Source organism: Elephas maximus, chromosome 1 (assembly GCF_024166365.1).
Source record: "Elephas maximus indicus isolate mEleMax1 chromosome 1, mEleMax1 primary haplotype, whole genome shotgun sequence".
Classification (NCBI taxonomy): domain Eukaryota; kingdom Metazoa; phylum Chordata; class Mammalia; order Proboscidea; family Elephantidae; genus Elephas; species Elephas maximus.
The window spans coordinates 206,835,369-206,855,270 of record NC_064819.1 but is presented as its reverse complement, the minus strand read 5'-3'; the positions used below and the strand labels follow the sequence as shown (position 1 = coordinate 206,855,270).

General features: G+C 40.5%; 1 protein-coding gene across 1 annotated transcript; it reads left to right on the top strand.

Annotated features, from left to right (window-relative positions):
- Positions 1-2,645: 2,645 nt before the first annotated feature.
- IL22RA2 (interleukin 22 receptor subunit alpha 2) lies at positions 2,646-19,426 on the top strand. The gene is made up of 6 exons (XM_049901912.1): positions 2,646-2,670; positions 3,709-3,840; positions 7,401-7,536; positions 10,071-10,249; positions 17,070-17,239; positions 19,030-19,426. The coding sequence occupies exons 2-6, from the start codon at positions 3,780-3,782 to the stop codon at positions 19,177-19,179; spliced, it is 696 nt and encodes a 231-aa protein (XP_049757869.1). The 5' UTR covers positions 2,646-2,670; positions 3,709-3,779; the 3' UTR covers positions 19,180-19,426.
- Positions 19,427-19,902: the final 476 nt, after the last annotated feature.

Genomic DNA, 19,902 nt, shown 5'->3' with positions numbered 1-19,902 from the left:
AACTATTAACTCATGATCAACCAGCCCCTTCAGCAAATCTCAGATATCAAGTCATTTCAGCTGTAAATACTTCAAAACATTTCTCTTAAAAATAATAATAATAAAAATAACCAAAATTTCGTATCACACATAAATAATAACGATTCCTTAGTTAGATGAGTCATTGGTTTGCTGGAAGCCACAAGGAGAAAGAAGAAAAGTCTGTCCAAGGCAGGGGCTTAGGCGAAGTCTCTTCAGACCCAACAGGTCAGAGCAATAGAAGCACCCACTTTTACCGCTATCCACTATCACTGGGCTCCCACCAAGCTGAACTCTTATTGTAGGGGATGAATCTGAAGCCAGCATTTCATGCCTGCAGCATGGTAGAGCAGGGATCCCCCATTAACTATAATTTTATTTCTCAAACCCAATATTATTTCATTTTAAATAATTCCATACAAAGTTTTCTGCTTCCAAATTGGTAAGACATTTGACTTTAATTTTACCTTTTAACCCTACCTTGAGGCGTTGTTGGCGATATTGACTTTTACACAGGTTATAATATCACACAACTAAAAAGCTTGTTGAACGTGGACAGGACTGGTTTGGTTTCTGAAATTTAACATAGCACAGAAGTACACATCTTTGGGAGAACTCAGTTCTTAACATGTCCTATGCTTTCCCCCACCATTCTCACCCAATTTGCCTCTTATTTATTCCACAAAATCAGTAAAGTGGCCCAGTGGAAACCCCAGCTTCAATCTCTACTACTAGACTTATAAAACCTTTAGTTAAAATGCTATCCTTTTTTTGGTTTTGTTTTGTTTTTAGCAGGAATTTGAAAAAAAAAAATCACCATTTCCAAAGAAGAGGTTTGGTGTAGAAAATATTGAACATCAATCGTTCAAACCCAGATTATCATCCCCATTTAAAAATGAAAGTTTACGTAAAATCTAGAGTTCAGTGGACAACACCAGTGTCTTAGTCACTGTTCTCTATTCAGAGGAACGAGAAAGTGAGAGAAAGGAAGATTTAGTTCAAAGGGTTAAAATCCATAGGTCTGGTGGCAGGCTGTTGACTTTTGCAGCCTTGCAGCCCAAGATTCACCGGTCAGGTGTAGGAAAGAGTGCAGAATGAAGACAGAGAGTGAGTTCTGCCAAAATATCTTATAGTCTTGAAGCAGAACACACCATAAAGAAACTCCCTTTTCAACTGATTGACTGCATTACAGTAGATTACATTATGGAGTGTAATTACATTACATTAATTATTACATTGCTTTATACTACATTATGGAATAGCAGCTAGACTAGGTTTGGTCACAACACTGAGAGCCATAGCCTAGCCAAGTTGACACATAAAATTAACCATTACAGTTAGTAAGTAAATGAAGTAGGATGCTGAGGGGACTGGAAGGAAAGAAGCACCAAGAAGGTGAAAGGGGAGCATAAGAGATTTTTGTTCCTTCTTTGAAACCACAAATTAGCCTGTAAGTAATGTAACTTCCCTGGAAGGAGTTAGGAGTCTGAATTCTGAAGTTTAACAAGCCTGGAGGCATTGGAAAACCTGGTGCTATCTTCACAAACCTCTCCAAACCACTCTGCCTTCAGAAAGCATGTATCACAATTGTCCTCAAATAGCTGGAATTTATTAAGTGACAAGGATAGTGAGTCCACACTGCCCTGGTCCATGAGGAAATTCCTAATGGGCTCTGTATCAAGACACTTTAACCAGGGATGAGGCTTTCCTGCATGCCCCCAACCCAACTCAAGGCTTCACCATCCCAGGCATGTAAGTAATCTACAACACCCAGCACAGATGCTGGGTGGTGGGGGTGGAGGGTGGGTTCTGGATTCAAGAATAATTTCCCTGTGTTCCTTTCTTCACACAGAAGGCCACCCTTCCCTCTACCTGTGCGGGAACTCTTTTCCTGCTCCACATCAGTGCTGCTTATCTTTGTCCTTCTTAGCTCTTCCCTTTCTTCTCTTCCTACAGCCCTAGTCTTGGCTAGTCTTGGGGCATGGAAAAGTGGCTGTGCAAGGAGGCTTCTGAAACTTTTTGTCTCACATTTCAGAAGGAGGAGGAAGAGAAGGAAAGACTAATAGAAGTTACAACCTGCCACAGGTTTTTACTGTCGATTTCTTCCTTAAAACATCAGTTTCTAGACAGCAGGCGCAAGGTCCTTCTTTGTTGCTGCATTCCTGGTGCTGAGAACAATGGTAGCTCATGTAGGGCAACAAATATCTGTTAAATGTTATTGAATGAATGGATGAGTGAGTGAATGAATGAGGACCGCTCAGGACCCATCACTATTCCTTACTAAAAGGGTTATTCTACCAAGAACTTAAAAGAGACTATACAAGGGAAAACAAGAAGGCTGAATATATTCCTCTTCTGACTTAAAAGTCTCTTTAAGAAAAAATATCCATTGTGACTTTCTTGTGCTTTAAGGTATAATTTTAGTGCCTCTAAAAACGATATAATGAATCATGGGCAAAGAAGAGATGATCTGATTTGATCAGATTCCAAAGAAGATACGAAAAAGACCTAAGGTAGAGTTATTGTTGTTGTTAGGTGCTGTTGAGTCAGTCCTGACTCATAGGGATCCTATGTACAACAGAACAAAATACTGCCTGGACATGCGCCATCCTCATGATCGTTGCTACATTTGAGACCGCTGTTCCTAGTAAGGTAGGGTACCAGCTCAAAAAGATCGTCCTCTGCATACAACCTTTCTTTAAAAAATTGTGATATGTATGTATGTGTGTGTATATATATGTGTGTGTATGTTGTATATATATATATATATAACATATATATATATATAAGCATTAGTGACTTCAACATTTTTTACATGTACAATTCAGGGACCTTAATTCTGTTCACCATGTTGTACAGCAATTACCTATTCTTTTCTAAAACTTTCTATCACACTTAACAGAAGCTCAGTGCCCCTTAAGCAATGATTCCCCCTTTCTTCCTCCCTCCCACCCCTGATAACCACTAACAAGCTTTGGTCTCTATGCATTTGTGTATTCAAGATGCTTCATGTAAGTGGGATCACACAATATTTGTCTTTTTCACATACCTCCTTTCGAGGAATCATTTGGTTTGACAGACTTGAAATCTTTGGCCAGATTGCTGCTGAGATGTGGAAACTGAGGGTGGGAATGGAGAAGGAAGATGGATGAGTGAGTGGGGCCACCATGGACTGGGGAAGGCTGAGGAGCATCATAGGGTGGCCCCTTTGGATACCCAGAGCATGGCAGGAGGGTATGAGGTACTCCATGGAGGCTAGACAGGGAGCTACTACCCAGGGAGGAAAAGGCAGAAACAGAACGAGAGACCCCACCTGCTGTGAATCCCTTCCAAGGGCCCTGACAGCTGCAACTGTCAAGGGCATTACTCAAAATCATCCTGTCAGCCAAGGGCTGGTTCTTGGCAGCCTCTCTGCCTCCTGGGGGTATCTTACACAATCTCCTGCCCTCCCCACCAGATCTGCCAAAAGTGTTTTACCTTTTCATCACCAATGAATACCTTTCTTAACAAAACGAGGTGCCACATGGAAGTGACATACGGTAAATGATTTTTGAAGAGAGATACTTATAATTTTTTTTTTTAATTTCCCTTAAATAATGAAATAAAATGAAGTAGGAACAAGAAAAAATTGTACTTACTTCAAGGAACCATTTGCTTTGGTTAAACTTTTGCGGTTTCAAAATTTTGTAGTTTCCTGTTCACCCTGAGCTCTCCTGTCACTGAAGGGAACACTGGTCGTCCAGCCATTCACACTTGCGACCATGAAGTCTAAACATTGCTTTCTAGGCTTCCTCATAAATTTCCTCCTGACTGATGTAGTAGGTAAGTGCTTGATTTCTTTTTAACCATTCACAGCTTTGTCATCTGGGTCTGATCAAGGGATTGTTAGAAAGGGCATTGGCTCTTTTGTGGGCTTTGTAAAAAGTTAGCTTTCTTTGGTCACTAAATGATCAAAACAAGGGGTCAGTTTCTATCTGCACTCTGATTAATGCCACATGTATTTAATGGGTACTTACTAAAGGACACACACTCTAGTGGGTGCAAAAAACTTTACACAGGACAAACATACCTCCAACTCTCTCCTTAGAATTTCATTTGTCTTAGAGATTCACTATAACAATGGTTATAAGCACAGACTCCTAAGCCAGATTGCCTGAATCTGAATTTCAATTTTGCCACTTTAACTGCCTAGGTAACCTTGAGAATTTACTTAACCTCCACTTGCTTCCATTTCCTCATCTGTAAAATGGGGATTGTAGGTCATTGTGAAGAGTAAATGAGTTAATATATGCCAAGTGCTCAGAGCAGAGCTTGGCACAGAGTAGGGACCATAAACATCTGGGAGAATCTGCTGTTGGTATTCACAGAGAACTCCTCAAGAGCAGAGAGCATCTTATCGCCATAGCAGCCTTCTGAGCAAGGCCCTTAGAGCCCTGTTTACAGATGGGCACCTGTCAATGTAAGAGACTCAAGTCACTTTCCAAGACTATACACTTGTTCAGAGACTGATGTGTAAAAACAATTCAGGCCTCCTCAGCAGAATTCAAGTGCTGCCAAAATGATCCTGGCTCTACATCTTACCATCCTGTAACCTTGGGCAAGATAGGCAACTTCTTTAACCCTCCACTTTCCGGTCTTTAAAATGTAATAATGGTGGAGCCCTGGTGGTGCAGTGGTTAAGAGCTTGGCTACTAACCAAAAGGTTGGCAGTTCGAATCCACCAGCCACTCTTTGGAAACCCTATGGGCAGTTCCATGCTATAGGGTCACTACGAATCAGAATCAATATGACAGCAACGGGGTTTTTTTTAGTTATTTGGTTGTTTTGAGAATTAAATAAGATGTAAAGCTTTGAGTACAGTGCCTGATATATAAGGAATGTTCAATGAACGCCAATTGGGAGGAAGAGGGAGAAGAAGAAAGAATATCCTCGGCCTCTAATTGGTGTTTCCCCCACTAGCTCCTCTCTGATGATGAAGCTCTGTCCCATCAAAAACGAGCTGCCACAGAGAAGTGATTTATATAGCAAATATTTTTTGACGTGATTCTTATAATCTTTTAATTTCCCTAAAATAATGAAATAATATGATGTAGCAACAAGATGAAATTGTAGTTGCTTTGAGGAACCATTTGCCAAGGAGATGATGTTATGGTGGTAGGAAAGGCTTTGCTCTTGGTTTTCGGTGCTAGGAAAGAGGCAGACTCTGGAGTCAGCTTTGCCATTTGCTGCTGGGCAAGTTTCCTAACCTCTTCAAGCCTTAGTTTTCTAGTCTGTAAGAGGGAGACAGCAATAGTTCCTTTCTCATAGAAGAGCCAAGCAGATTAAATGAGCTAATGCAGGTAAAGGCCCTCACAGTGCCTGGCACAGAGTTACGACTATTGTTGTCTGTGGTATTGTTGTTACAAAAATGAAAAAAGAAATCTGTATACAGTAGAGATAAAGGACATGGAACCATCTATTGACAGGTTAGCAAGTCATCTCTAGGCAGGTCGTCAGGAAATTGTGCCTGTCTTCTCCTGAAAATTTTTTGAATTTTTATGTAATAAATATGATTATGTAATACATATGATTGCTCAGGTAACGATTTTGGTGAATGAAATCAATTCTTTCCAAGTGCATACCATCACTGAAGGAGGTCCAAAGAACAAAGTAAAACTGTTAACACTATTTGGTTCGTTAAAAAAAATAAATACCCAAGGAAACAGCCTTGTTAATTGCTGTTGTTAGGTGCCGCCAAGTTGGTTCTAACTCACAGCGACCCTATATACAACAAAGAGAAACACTGCCTGGTCCTGTGCCATCCTCATGATCATTGTTATGCTTGAGCTCATTGTTGCAGCCATTGTGTCAGCCCATCTCGAGGGTGTTCCTCTTTTTTGCTGACCCTCTACTCTACTGGGCATGATGTCCTTCTCCAGGGGCTGATCCCTCCTCATAACGTGTCCAAAATACTTGAGACGAAGTCTCACCATTCTTGCTTCTAAAGAGCATTTTGGCTAGACTTCTTCCAAGACAGATTTGTTCATTCTTCTGGCAGTCCATGGTATATTCAATATTCTTCACCAACACCATACTTCAAAGGCATCAATTCTTTTTTGGTCTTCCTTATTTATTTCACATGCATACGAGGCAATTGGAAAACCATGGCTTGGGTCAGGTGCACCTTAGTCGTTACGTGACATCTTTGCTTTTTAACACTTTAAAGAGATTGTTTGCAGCATATTTGCCCAATGCAATGAGCCCTTTGATTTCTTAACTGCTGTTTCCATGGGCATTGATTGCTTATCTGAGTAAAATGAAATTCTTGACAACTTCAACCTTTTCTCCATTTATCATGATGTTGTTTATTGGTCCAGTTGTGATGATTTTAGTTTTCCTTATGTTGAGGTGTAATCCATACTGCAGGAGTCTCATTTACTAGAAAAGAAAAAAAAAAGTCTTAAAAGGTCAGAGCTGAGATCACTGGCTTAGAGTATTTTCCTCCATCTTAATAAGGTGATATTTGCACAAGACTTGAAGGAGGTAAAGAAATGAGCCATGTGAAAATCCAGAGAGAGAAAAAAGAACAGTTGCCATCAGGTTGACTACAACTCATGGTGATCTCATGTGCATCAGAGTAGAGCTGTGCACCACAGGATATTCAATGGCTTATTTTTTGGGTGCAGATTGCCAAGCCTTTCTTCTGAGATCCCTCTAAGATGGACTCAAAACTCCAACCTTTTGGTTAGCAGCAAAGCACATTAACTCTTTACATCACCCAGAGAGAGAACATTCCAGGAAAAGGAAAGAGCCAAGACACAGACGTTAAGATGGGGCAAGGGCAAGGATGCCAGCATGGAGAAGCAACAGGGAGGGTGATGGAAGATCAGGTCAGGAAAGACAAAGAGGCAGGATCTAGAGACGGAAAAAGAACTTGAGAAAGGGGAACTGCAACCTATACTGAAGCCCTGCAGCTAAAATTGATCGCAGGCAAAATTTTGTCCCAGAGTATTGGTAATATAGTCGCTCTGAAGAAGGTGGGTGAGTCATCTTGGTGTAAGCTTTTATCTCGGTCATTATATTCCATTACCATACTGGAAGGGACAAAGGTCAATATTTTTTTTCCACTGCTATTAACTTCCTCTACAGCTTTAGAAAATGGGCTGGGAGGATTTCACTTGTGTTTTTACAGTTTAGAAGACAGTTGTTCTGAAACTTCAGTATGCATCGAAATCATTTCATTGAAAATTCAAAATATTGATTTCTGGGCCCCATCTCTACCATCTGCACTTGGCAGCAAACACTTCAGGGAATTCTGATGCAGGTATTACACTGAAAACTACTGCTAATAACAATAGTGCTTATATCAATGTTTAATGTCTTTCCTTTTCTTGTTATTTTAGAAACACAGCCAGCCCAGGAATCTCTGAAGCCCCAGAGGGTACATTTTCAATCCCGGAATTTTCACAATATTTTGCGCTGGCAGCCTGGAAAGGTGCTTACAGGCAACCACAATATCTATTTTGTGCAGTACAAAATGTAAGTAAATTGGGCTTCTTCTAGTTGACAGAGATGGTCCCTGGAATAATGTGTTCTAGAATGCAATGGAATGTTAGGATCTGCACTTTTTTCAGTTTCAGAGGGGTTGAGAAGCAGCAGAGGTAGGAATAGAAGTGACCAATCTCCCCTGAAGGCTACCTGATGACTCAGAACTCTTGATGTCACAGCCTGTTGGGGAGGTACTTCATCCCTGGGAGACTCAATATCTAAGACCTTACAGACTCATCCTATGGCTTCACAGCGGTGCCTGGTACATGCTCTGCTCTCAATAAATATTTGTTGAATGAATGTTGGAAGTCATTGTTTAGCACCCAGCAGGTACTCAATTAAGTTGAAACTATTGATCATTGAAAGAGGAGTGGTAGAAAACATAAAGAGAAGTGTGTACAATAGATGCTTTTCCTCTTAATGTCATTTTTAGTGTAAGTTTACTATTTAGAACACTTTTTTCAAAAATTAATGACTTCTGTAAGCATGACCACAAATTGCAACTTGCTGCTGCATGTTCTTCTCATATGGATCTTTAGGCTAATTCTGCTGGACTGTTGCCAAAACTCAGAGACAATCTACTCTTTTCTTGGATCAAGTACTGGAAACAGAAAGCTCCTGATCTACAAATGACATTTTTCCACTCACTCATTTCCTGTTTTTTTTTTTTTTTTTTGGGGGGCTCTTCCTCCTCTGACATAGTTTGACATGCTAGCCAAGCATTAGACAGGAGATGTTATGGTTCAGCTTCCATGATTTTTTCATTGGTAATTAAGAAAAATCAGATGCAGATATAGACCAAAATAACAATTTTTGTTCAAAAACTTTATCCATATGGCAATGTAGGTAAAATGTCTCTCCAGCATAAGGTAGGTCCTAGGTTAAAGTTTCCTATCAATTAACCTCTCTCTGGAGTCCCTAGCTGAAAATTTGGCAGTTCAAACCTACCCAGAGACTCCTCGGAAGGCAGGCCCAGTGATTTGCTTCCAAAAGGTCACAGCCTTGAAAACCCTGTGGAGCAGTGCTACTTGGCAACTAAAAACAACCACTTCTCTCTCACTTCAGAGGGGGATATCTCCAGAAGTTTCTCAGTCTTTATCTGTTGCTGCTTTTCTCTACATATCTTGTGTAACAACCGTAAACTTTATAAATTTTTACAATACAGATTTCTCCATTCCAAGAATAGATTTGTGCATAGATGGGGATACTTCCAGCATATATGAATTAGGGCTTATTGTTCTTCACCTCAGGCAGTAAAATTAGGTCCAAAATTCAGTAGTAAGTGGATTAGTGGATGTTTGACCATGAAGCTTAAATGTCAGGGACCCATGTAATTTTATATTTGTAATTCTTTTTCTTAGAGAGCTCTCAAAACTTGTATAAACTTCAGACCCCAGAATACTTGGATCTATCTCTGTCTATACGGTATTTTCAACAGCTCAGTGCAAACGTATATTTTTGAAGTCTTGCACTGAGGTTCTATCCAGTTCATGTGGGTCTACTGTTAATATCTGTCCCATTAGGGGTAGGACAAAAAAATGAAGTATCACATTGTAAGAGAAGCCAGACATTATAGCTAAATTCAGCTAGCAAAGGCAATGGCTCATTAATAAGTGACAACGAAAAAGTATCAAATTATGCTCAATAAATGTTGTTGGTTTTGCTTTAATGTTATCTTCTGATACAATGAAATAGCTGTCAGCATGTGATTTACAGACTGCAGACACCAACGATATTCTTCATTATATTGTTAGAAAGTTAGATTTCAAGCCGTCCAACAAATATTTTGAGAAGCCTTTCTCCACAGCCTCCAATTCCTGATCTCTTCCTTCCCCACCATCTTGTTGTATTTGCTCTGATTTTTGGCTGGTAAGGAAGTAAAGCACTAATTTTCTCTTTTGCTGTTGCGTCATCCCATAGTCTAGGCTGAAGTCAATCTATCTACCTCTTTGCTTTGCTCCCTTCTTTCATGAGTTTCTGTCACTCTCTCCCAGCCCCAAGTTACAGAGAATTTCCTCTAAAGCACTCACTAGAATCCTTGCTCTACTTTCAGTAAAGAGATCAACAGTATGTGTATGGGTAAGCATCACTTGAGGTGAAAAGTGACAGCAACTTCTCAGAATCAGCCACATTACTCAACAGCAAGCTAATGGGAAGGAAAGAAAGCCACAAAGAGTTGAAACGTCAGAAGCATTAAGGTCATGGACAGCCAGTATTCAAAAATGGAAGTTGGTTGGTATACCAGAAGAGAAATTCTCCTTTAAAAAAAAAAAAACAAAACTCTTATGTTAGTGATATAGAAGATGTCAGGGTTGAGTTCATCTTTCAGCAAGGTAGCATTTTGGTTAACAAGAAGGAATTTGAAAAAAAACATTTTTTTTTAGAGTAGCCAAAAGTCTTCACAGTGGTACTGATTTTAGAAGACAGGATTCAACCAGCCTAAAACATTAATATAGACTGAAAAAAATTGAAGACTCCTTCAAAGGAAAAAAGAAACTCAGATCTTCCTCTTTCTCCTTCTGTAGGTATGGACAGAGACAATGGACAAATAAAGAGGACTGCTGGGGTATTCAAGAACTCTCTTGTGACCTTACCAATGAAACCTTGGACATACAAGAACCTTATTACGGGAGGGTGAGAGCAGCCGTGGCTGAGATCCACTCCAGCTGGAGCATGACCCCGCGGTTCACTCCGTGGTTGGAAAGTGAGTTCCATGGAGCTTCCTTGCACTTGCTCTTCCTGCACTTGAAAAGCCCTCATAAAGCATGGCCTTTGGCTCCCTCTACTAACTTAAAGATTGGCAGTCAAACCCACCCAGCAGCACTGTGGAAGAAAGGCCTGGCAACCTTCTTCCATAAAGATTACAGCCAAGAAAACCCTATGGAGTGGTTCTATTCTGTAACGCTAGGGTTGCCGTGAGTCAGAATGGACTCGAAGGGCACCAGTTTGGTTTTTTGTTAGGAGCGGGGGAGGGCTGTGATAAATGCATTGCAATAGGGAAGACAAATCTATAAACAGAAAAGTGTCTATTCCAGTGTCTCTTTCACCTCTTGCTTGGAAGAGACCCCCAAAAATCCATAAGACCCCCGTGAGTATGGCACAGTACTAGGGGCTCAGCATTGGATGTCCTTACTGGGAAGCTGGATGCTCAGCAGTGACAGTGGTCAGTCCAGCACTAGTAAGGGGAAGACCATATTTTTGAGCCTCCATCCTTTTCATTGTCACTTTCTTCATGAGCCATCAAGCAACTATGAGATATTGGGGTAAGAGGCTATCACTGTGTGCACCTAGGTTTTTAAGAACTTCCTTAGTAGATATGGACACAGAAATATTTACATTCTAGATCTCAGCATTTAGGAGTCCATCCAGACCTCCTACCACCGTGAGTGATATATAATGCTACAGCAGTCCACTACTCGCTGATGCCAGCTTCTGGGAATCAGACTCACTAACTGGTCTTAGGGAACTCCTCAAGAGACTGTAACTACAGGGGAGGAAGAGGTGGTAAGATCTCAAGTATATGTGCATCCGGGCGTATGAGCCACCTACTTTTGCAACTTACTTTCATGTTGAGACTGGCTAGAGACTGAGCTCATATAATCCTCTACCACTTAGTGCTGTTATGTTGCTATCCATTTTATGACTTGGTGTTATCAGAGGACACCCAGTTCATGATGGGAAGCTCAGGTTACATGTTTCCTTGATATCCCAAGGTCAGCTGTCTAGTTTTTACCAGGGCCCAGTAGTGAAAAAGTCTGGTGCTATTTCTCAAAATAAGAATATTTATTTGCTAAAGAGGGGATGACTTTGCTCCAAAAATCCAGAGGCCTGTGATCTGGGATTGCCACAGTCTTTATATAGCATTTTGATCTGCCACAGACATTTTGAGAATCATTATATCAGCATGGTGGGTCATAAATGGCAAGTGACAGATCTACTTGATTGTCATCTGGATAAGTTGGGAAGTATGTCTCTTTACTCTTGGTTCCACTCAAAACCTTATGGAAATGGGTAGTAAAACTAAATGTGGTGTGCGTTCCCAACAAGCTCAGTTACTCTTCTTAGCGATAGAAAGTGAAAACTGAAGCAACTTGTCTTCCACGTTAGAGGAAATGTCCCAGCAAACCTCACTTAAGTGGACCCTCTAAAGTTTTATGATATATTTAAGTCCACCTTATGTTTACATGTACCTTACTAAAGCATCTACAATACCTAGTGCTTTAGACGCATCCGGTGCAATCAACACCATGTGATCAATTCAGTTGACCAACTTGATATTTTGTGATGAAAGAGCCAAGGACTCTGGAGACTATATCTAGTAGAGAGCCAGGATGAAAATGAAAGTCAAGTGAAAGAAAACTGCTCGGATGATTTCTAATTACAGGATGCAGGATACAGGAAGGAAAAAAATCATTCTTCAAATCGATAGTTATATATCAGAGGTTATGCTGACTGGCTCCAGAAAAGAGACAATATGTTGAAGAGCACTTACAACCAGTCACCACCCAAATATATTTACATTAATCCTTTTTATTATCCAAGACCCTTTTTTTTTTTTTGTATAGTTCCAACCCAGAAACCCAGTACCCAGTGCCGTCGATGAGTTAAATGAGACAGTATCTCTCTACCTCTGTATCTTTCAAGATGTTTTTGATTCACTAATCTCTGCAGTTACCCTAGGGATATGGCATTCCTTCTGATTTTCTATTTTATTCAAAGAAGAAATTTCATGGGGTTCTACTTGCCTTTCATCCCATAATAATATCCATGCTGCTGATCAGGAAAACAAAATGGGAATGGATTCTGTCAGTTGTGCATATCTCATTGAGAAAGGGGCTCAAGCCATAATTGCTTTTATTAGTTGACCTCCGTAAGATCCCACAGTAGCATTCTCAGTCTTCAAGGATTATCACCAACTCAGAATCAGGATCCATTATTATCCAAAGGTCTGTACTTACCATTCTCCTATTTGCAGTGACACTGTGGCGAAGGATAAAAGGAAAATTTATAGCACAAACCTGTAACGCTGTTATCTCACTTGCCATAAAAAGGGCATGGGGGCGGAATCTGACCTCCTCTAAAGAGGATGAACTGGTTTCCACAGAATGCACCATCCTATCCACTTGTTTGTTAAAATTCTCCTCTGCTGAGGCCATCCATTGGTGAGCATTCACATGAGGCACAAATATCTTCACTTCTTTGGTCCATTCAGAGAGGTCTATCCACACACCTCTTCCCCATACCTCCTTGTCTCTAATTTTCCAATCATGTTCCTTCCAAGTCCATGACTATCCAGCCAAACCATTGGTCGTAGCCCATGGATCAGTATACAATCACACATCTGGCCATTTCTCCTTCCAAGCAAAGTGAACAACCAAGTGCACTGCTTGAAGTTCTCTCCATTGAAAGGACTTCCCTTCGCCACTGTCCTTTAAGGAGGTCCCAGAAAGGGACTATAGTGCCACTACTGTCCACTTTCCAGTGGTGCCTGCATATCATGCAGAACCTTCTGTAAACCAGGCATGAGTTTTCTCTTCTTGAGTCAACTGATCATAAGGAACTCCACATAGGGCCATAAGTGCAGACTGGGAGATGGAAAGTAATGTGACAGGAGTGGAGACCATAGGCATTTATTTGGGCCACTTCTCTAGGCAACTTACTTGTACCTTCTTGTCATAGTTGGGCCCGATCTTGAATATGCCACTTTCATTTAATGATGGGGTGCTGCTACACATATCAGACTTTATGGCTCTGTGGATTAGACAACACCCAGTTCATGATGAGCAGCTCAGGTCACATGGTGACTTGGTAGCCCATGGTTAAGCATTCAGTCTCTACTAAGGCCCAGTAACATACTGAAAGTTGTTTCTCAAAAGGAGGGTAGTTATGTGCAGAGAATGGCAGCGCTTTGCTCCAAAACCCTAAAGGTCTGTGCTGTGATTCACCAATAAGGGCCTGCCAAAGACTCCAAAGAGCATCTATATCTGCCACAGGTGCTTCAAGCACCATTGGATCAGCTGGATCATATGGCCCAAGTGGCAGAGCGGCTTGCACGGCAGCCTGAACCTGTTGTAGAACCTTCTTCTGTTCTGGGCCCCACTCAAAACCAGCAGCTTTTCAAGTTACTTGATAAATACACTGCAGTAGCACATCCGAATAAGGGGTATGTTGCCTCCAAAATCCAAAGAGGCCCACTAGGTGTCGTGCCTCCTTTTTAGTTGTGGGAGGGGACAGATGCAATTACTTATCCTTTACTTTAGAAGGAATATCTTGACATGTACCACATCAGTGAACTCCTGGAAATTTCACTGAGGGGGAAGGGACCTGAATTTTTGTTAAATTAATTTCCCATCTTCTAGCACACAAATATTTTAAAATAAGTCCAGAGTCATTCAGAATTCTTCCTTACTAGGGCCAATCAGCATAAAGTCATCAGTGTAACAGACCAATGTGACATCTTGTGGAAGGTAAAGGTCATCAAGTTCCCTGTATATTAAATTATGATACAGGGCTGGAGAGTTGATGTAGCTCTGAGACAGGGCACTGAAGGCGTATTGCTGGCCTTCCCAGCTGAAGGCAAACTGCTTATGGTAGTTTCTTAGAAACATATGGAGAAAAAGGCATTAGCCAGGTCAATAGCTGCATACCAGGTATCAGGAGATGTATTAATTTGTTCAAGCAATGAAACCACATCTGGAACAGCAGCTGCAGTTGGAGTCACCACCTGGTAAAGTTTTTGATAATCTACTGTCATTATCCAAGATCCATCTGTTTTTTCCATAGGCTAGACAGTTGAGTTGAATGGAGATGTAGTGGGAATCACCACCCCTGATTTCTTCAAGTCCTTCATGATGGCAGTAACCTCTACAATCCCTCCAGGAATGCAGTATTGATTTTGGTCTACTATTTTCCTAGATAGGGGCAGTTCTAATGGCTTCCACTTGGCTTTTCCTACTTGTTTTTAATAGCCCTTACTCCACTTGTCAGAGATCCAATGTAGGTGTTCTGCTAGTTGCTGAGTGTATCTATTCCAATTACGCATTCTAGAACTGGGGAAATCACCACAGAATGAATTTGAGGACCTACTGGGCCTACTGTGAGCTGGTTGTGAGTTAAGACTCCATTAATAACCTGACCTCCATATGCCCCACTCTGACAGGTGGACCACAATGACCCTGGGTCTCCTAGAATTAGTGTCAGTTCAAAGCCAGTATCCAGTAATCCTTGAAAAGTATGATAATTTATTTTTCCCCAATGAACAGTCACTCTTGTAAAAGGCTGTAAATCCCTTTGGGGAAGGCTGGGAGAAAGATTAACGGTATAAATTTTTGACAGTGTGGTGGGATCCTTCCTCAAAGTTAGCTGGCCTCCCTTTCATTCAAGGGGTTGTGGACCTGTAAACTCACTCAAGTCTGGAATTGATTGAGGGGCCCTGACTCTCTATTCTGGTGATTAGAGTTAGACTACTGTTCATTTGACCTAGAATCCTCCTGCTTCTACAGATCACGTAAATATTTAGTAGATTTCTTATTTCACTCCTGGGAACACCATGACTAAATAGTCAAGACCATAAGTGCCGTAAGAGTCAGACTATTTTGATTACTTCTTTGACTCCACTGTCCATTACCGTAACCACTCCCACCTTGTCTTTGTTGATGAGTGCTACCACTTGGCCCCCACCACTATGGGGTCCGTTGTAGTTAGGTTTCTTAATCGACAGTAATTCCCAAAATAATTCCCAGATTTTATGCAATCTGACTTGCATAAAATAGCAATCACAGCAGCCATCAAGGATGCTGGGGCTTCCTTCACAAATTGATTTCTCACCATCGTGGTAATAGATGTGTTTCTCTAGGCACTCCATGTGTGGGTCTGTGAGTCTAACCTGATAAATCCACTCTAGCATGCCAATTTCCCTAGCCTTTGGATACTTTCTTCTACAGTATACCAAGGGAGTTCTAGTACTTCAACTTGATTTAGTGTACACCACCGCTTGGTCCACGCTTCAGCAACCCAACTAAATAAACTATTAGACCCTTTCCTAACTTTTTGAGCTGAAATGTTGAATGAAGGATTTGTGCTTAGTGGACCCATATCAATAAACTCAGACTGACCCATCTTTATGTTCCTTGCATGATTATCCCACACCATCCCACACATATTTCCCAGATTTCTGTTTGTACGTATTAGAAAAGTCAAGCAGTTCTTTTGGAGTGTACCATACCTCCTTCTGGGTCACACTTTGTACTTCACCGTTTGGGGCTTACGGGGACTTAAGTGTAACTATAGGTCTAGAAGCCATAATGGGTGTTGGGGATGTGCTTTGAAAACATTCAGCATTGTCTTGTAAGGCATCTGCCTCAAGTGATGCCCCAGCAGTGACTCAGCTGCCTCCCCAGGGGATGAACAGACACTGCCCTAGAAGATATCTCAGACAAAGGCTCTTCAGAAACAGCTGGGTTTGTCTCATCAGATAAATTGCTTCTGCCAATAAAACCATTACCGCCACCCCCATCTGATGAGCTTCCAGATGAAGGCAGTGTCAGGACTGAATTATGTCCCCCCAAAAAAGTGTATTTTAACTTGGTTAGGGCATGATTCCCAGTATTCTGTGGTTGTCCTCCATTTTGTGATTGTAATTTTATGTTACAGAGGATTAGGGTGAGATTGTAACACCCTTACCAGGTCACATCCCTGATCCAATGTAAAGGGAGTTTCCCTGGGGTGTGGCCTGCACCACGTTTTATCTCTCAAGAGATAAAAGGAAACGGAAGCTAGCAGAGAATGGGGACCTCATACCACCAAGGAAGCAGCACCAGGAGCAGAGTGCATCCTTTGGACCTGAGGTTCCTGTGCTGAGATGCTCCCAGACCAAAGTAGGAAGGTTGGATCATAAGGACCTTCCTTCAGAGCTGACAGGGAGAGAAAGCCTTCCTCTGGAGCCAATGCCTTGAATTTGGACTTGTAGTGTACTCAACTTTGAGAGAATAAACTCTTTGTTAAAGCCATCCAACTGTAGTATTTCTGTTATAGTAGCACTAGATGACTAAGACAGGCAAACAGGAAGAAAGGCCTGGAGATCTACTTCCAAAAAATCAGCCAATGATCATATCCCCAATCAATCATGGGATGACCTAGGACCCAACAGCATTTCACCTACTGTGCATGGAGTTCCCACAAATTGACTCAAGGACAGCTAATAACAACATAGTGAAGAAAAGTGGGTGGGAGGGGGTATGAATAGAAGTAGGACTGGAAAGGTAGGCCAGGGATGAGAATTTCATGTTAAAGAATTTTGACTTCCTCCAAGGAAAAAAAAGTATCAATCCTGGTGAATATAAAATTATCTTCAAAGAAACTTCTCAGATATCTGTCCATTCGTGTTGTTAGTTGTCAGAGATATCTCTGCATAATGATTTTTGCCAAGTATCTGAATTTAATAATGACTTGTCGTTGTGCATAATGTAGCCATGTGAAATAATTACACATTTTAAATTTGTCAAAATTTCCTATTCTTTCTCCAGCTAAAATAGATCCTCCGGTCTTGAATATAACACAAGTTGATAGATCTTTGTTGGTGAGTCTTCGTGCTCCGAATTTACCATACAGAGACCAAAAAGGGAAAAATACATCTATGGAAAATTACTATGAATTAGTATATCGAGTGTTTATAATTAACAATTCACTAGAAAAGGTGAGTTCAGATGCACAGATAAGTTTGATTTTTTCTTTCCTTTTGTTTATTTAACTAACATTTTGGCCATACAGTATTTCTCTTGATTGCTACTTTATCTGTTCTTTTTTAAATCTTTTTTTTCAAACCCTTCTTTCATTCTCATTTATTGAACATTTATCAGTGTGAGGCATCGCCATCAGAATTTGTTTGTCTACGTATGTGTGGTTGAGAGCCAGGTTGCTAATCAAAAGGTCAGCAGTTGGAATCCACCAGCCACTCCTTGGAAACCCTATGGGACAGTTCTACTCTGTCCTATAGGGTTGCTATGAGTCAGAATTGATTCCATACCAATGGGTTTGGTTTGGGTTTTTATGTATGTGTGTAGGAGTCCCTAGGTGGTGAAGTCAGCTAAGTGCTAAACTTCTAACCTAAAGATTGGCAGTTTGAACCTACCCAGGGGCACCTCAGAAAAAAGGTCTGGTGTTCTGCTCCTGAAAGGTCACAGCCTTGAAAACCCTAAAGAGCACAGTTCTATTCTGACTCACATGGGATTGCCATGAGTTAGAATCAACTCTATGGCAAATAGTTTGATTTTTTCCTTGGCATATATGTGTATGCATGCTTTCTGTGAGTGATCTTGCCTGGATATACAAAGATTGGTATTAATAACATTTAATTCCATAAGACTACCACAAATATTCATTTTCATGGACTTCATGAATCTTATTTTAAAGTAACTTTTGGGTCACAGCATTATATTGTGCCATTTTCACTCTGATATTGTAGTGCCTTTATCTTGGCATGATGGTTAATTGAATGTTCCCTTTTTGGTGCCCAAGTAAGAAAGGGTTCCTGTGGTTTTAAGGAACAGAAATCCATTCAAATGAGTTCAAATAAAAAGAGGAGAGGAGGAGAGGGGTTTTATAAGGAGAAGCAGGAAATGAAGCCAGGCTTTGTAGTGACTGGAAAGGGGAATGAAGAAGTATCCAAGGGTCCCTCTCTGTCTCTCTGACTTTCTCTCTGTGGCCACATGCTGCACCTCCACGGTTATCTCCATGATTCTACTCTGTTCTGCTCTCTGCACAGTTCAAATTCTTGAAAAACACACTGATAGGCCACTGGGTCAATCAACAGCGATCAGGGAGAAGGGGAAATAGTGTTGTCTTAGTTATCTAGTGCTGCTGTAACAGAAATACCACAGGTGGGCAGCTTAAATGAATAGAAATTTATTTTCTAACACTTTAGGAGGCTGGAAGTCTGAATTCAGGGCACCGGCTCTAGGGAAATTTTTTCTCTCTGTCTGCTCTGGGGAAAGGTCCTTGTTTCTTTTAGCTTCTCTTCCTTGGTTCCTTGGTGATCTCCAGGCGGCATCAGTTTTTCTCCATTTATGCTTCCTTGCTTCTATGCTTAAACTGCTCTTTTTAAAACTCACAAGAGATTGGTTTAAGACATGCCCTATACTGCTATGGCTTCATTAACATAGCAAGGAAATTCTATTTCCAAATGGGATTGCATCCTCAAATACAGGGGTTAAGATTTGCAACACATATTTGGAGGGGACACTATTCAGTCCCTAACACGTGCCTACATAGCCCCTTGACCTGTCACCTTACCAGACTATGGCCTAGGGCTCAGGAACAAGGAGGTATGTCTGAGAGGTAAAAAAAAAAACACTACACCTAGAATGATGAATACCCATGTACAACTACTAGAATATCCATGTACAACTTGTTAATTTTATCAAAAATAGAGCAAACCAATGACTTATTGAAAACATTTATCATCTGATTTTTATTCCTTGTATACAGGAGCAAAAGATATATGAAGGAGCTCACAGAGTTGTTGAAATTGAAGCCCTAAAACCTCGCTCTGGGTACTGCATAATAGCTGAAATATATCAGCCCATGTTAGACAGAGGAAGTCCGAGAAGTCAAGAAATATGCGTGGAAATTCTGTGAAGTGGTATTAAGTGCTCCCCAACGTGTCAACCGAGAGCTGTCTGAGAACTGGAGGGCTTTTTTTCTGAAGGGTCTTATTTGAAGTTGTTTTTGTTTTTTGATAAAACATTGTTTACTGTTACATGTAGGGGACTTCTTTGTTTATCCATCCTTTCTTCCTTTATCTTTCATTTGTAAATTCTATTTAAACAAACCCCCCCCAAAAGCATTAGAATTTAAAGAAGAGTTAGAGAATAAATACACAGAACTCTCTAACATACAAAACTTTATTCCTGAATCCCTAACAATAATCTTTCTTCTAAAACAGTAAAATAAAAATGTAAGAACAAGGAATAGTAGGCATTTAATAAAATGTTGTTGAATTAATGAAAAACAAATATATATATATAAAAAATAGCATTGCATATTGAAACTACCCAGAAGCAATCTTTTTCTACTCTTTATTGAACCAGCTAATTTGACATAGATATACCCATTTAAATAGTTTATTGAATGAATATTTTCCATACATTTCTATTTTTATGAATATGCTTTTACTTATATTTGTTTTCTATTATAAAATACTTCTACTAATGAACAAAAATCTTGTTTTTAATTCTATTCTTGCATTTAATTCTTATGAAATAAGAGTAGTATTTGAGATAAAATTCTCATAATCTCTGGATTAATATCTGGATTGGGACTAACAACAATATCAGAAATACAGAAAGTAGCCCACTCAAT

Coding starts and splice junctions, on each gene's coding strand:
- IL22RA2 (XM_049901912.1), top strand. CDS start 3,780: ATGAAGTCTAAACATTGCTTTCTAGGCTTCCTCATAAATTTCCTCCTG. Junction 3,841..7,400: donor CCTCCTGACTGATGTAGTAG/GTAAGTGCTTGA, acceptor TTGTTATTTTAG/AAACACAGCCAGCCCAGGAA. Junction 7,537..10,070: donor TATTTTGTGCAGTACAAAAT/GTAAGTAAATTG, acceptor CTCCTTCTGTAG/GTATGGACAGAGACAATGGA.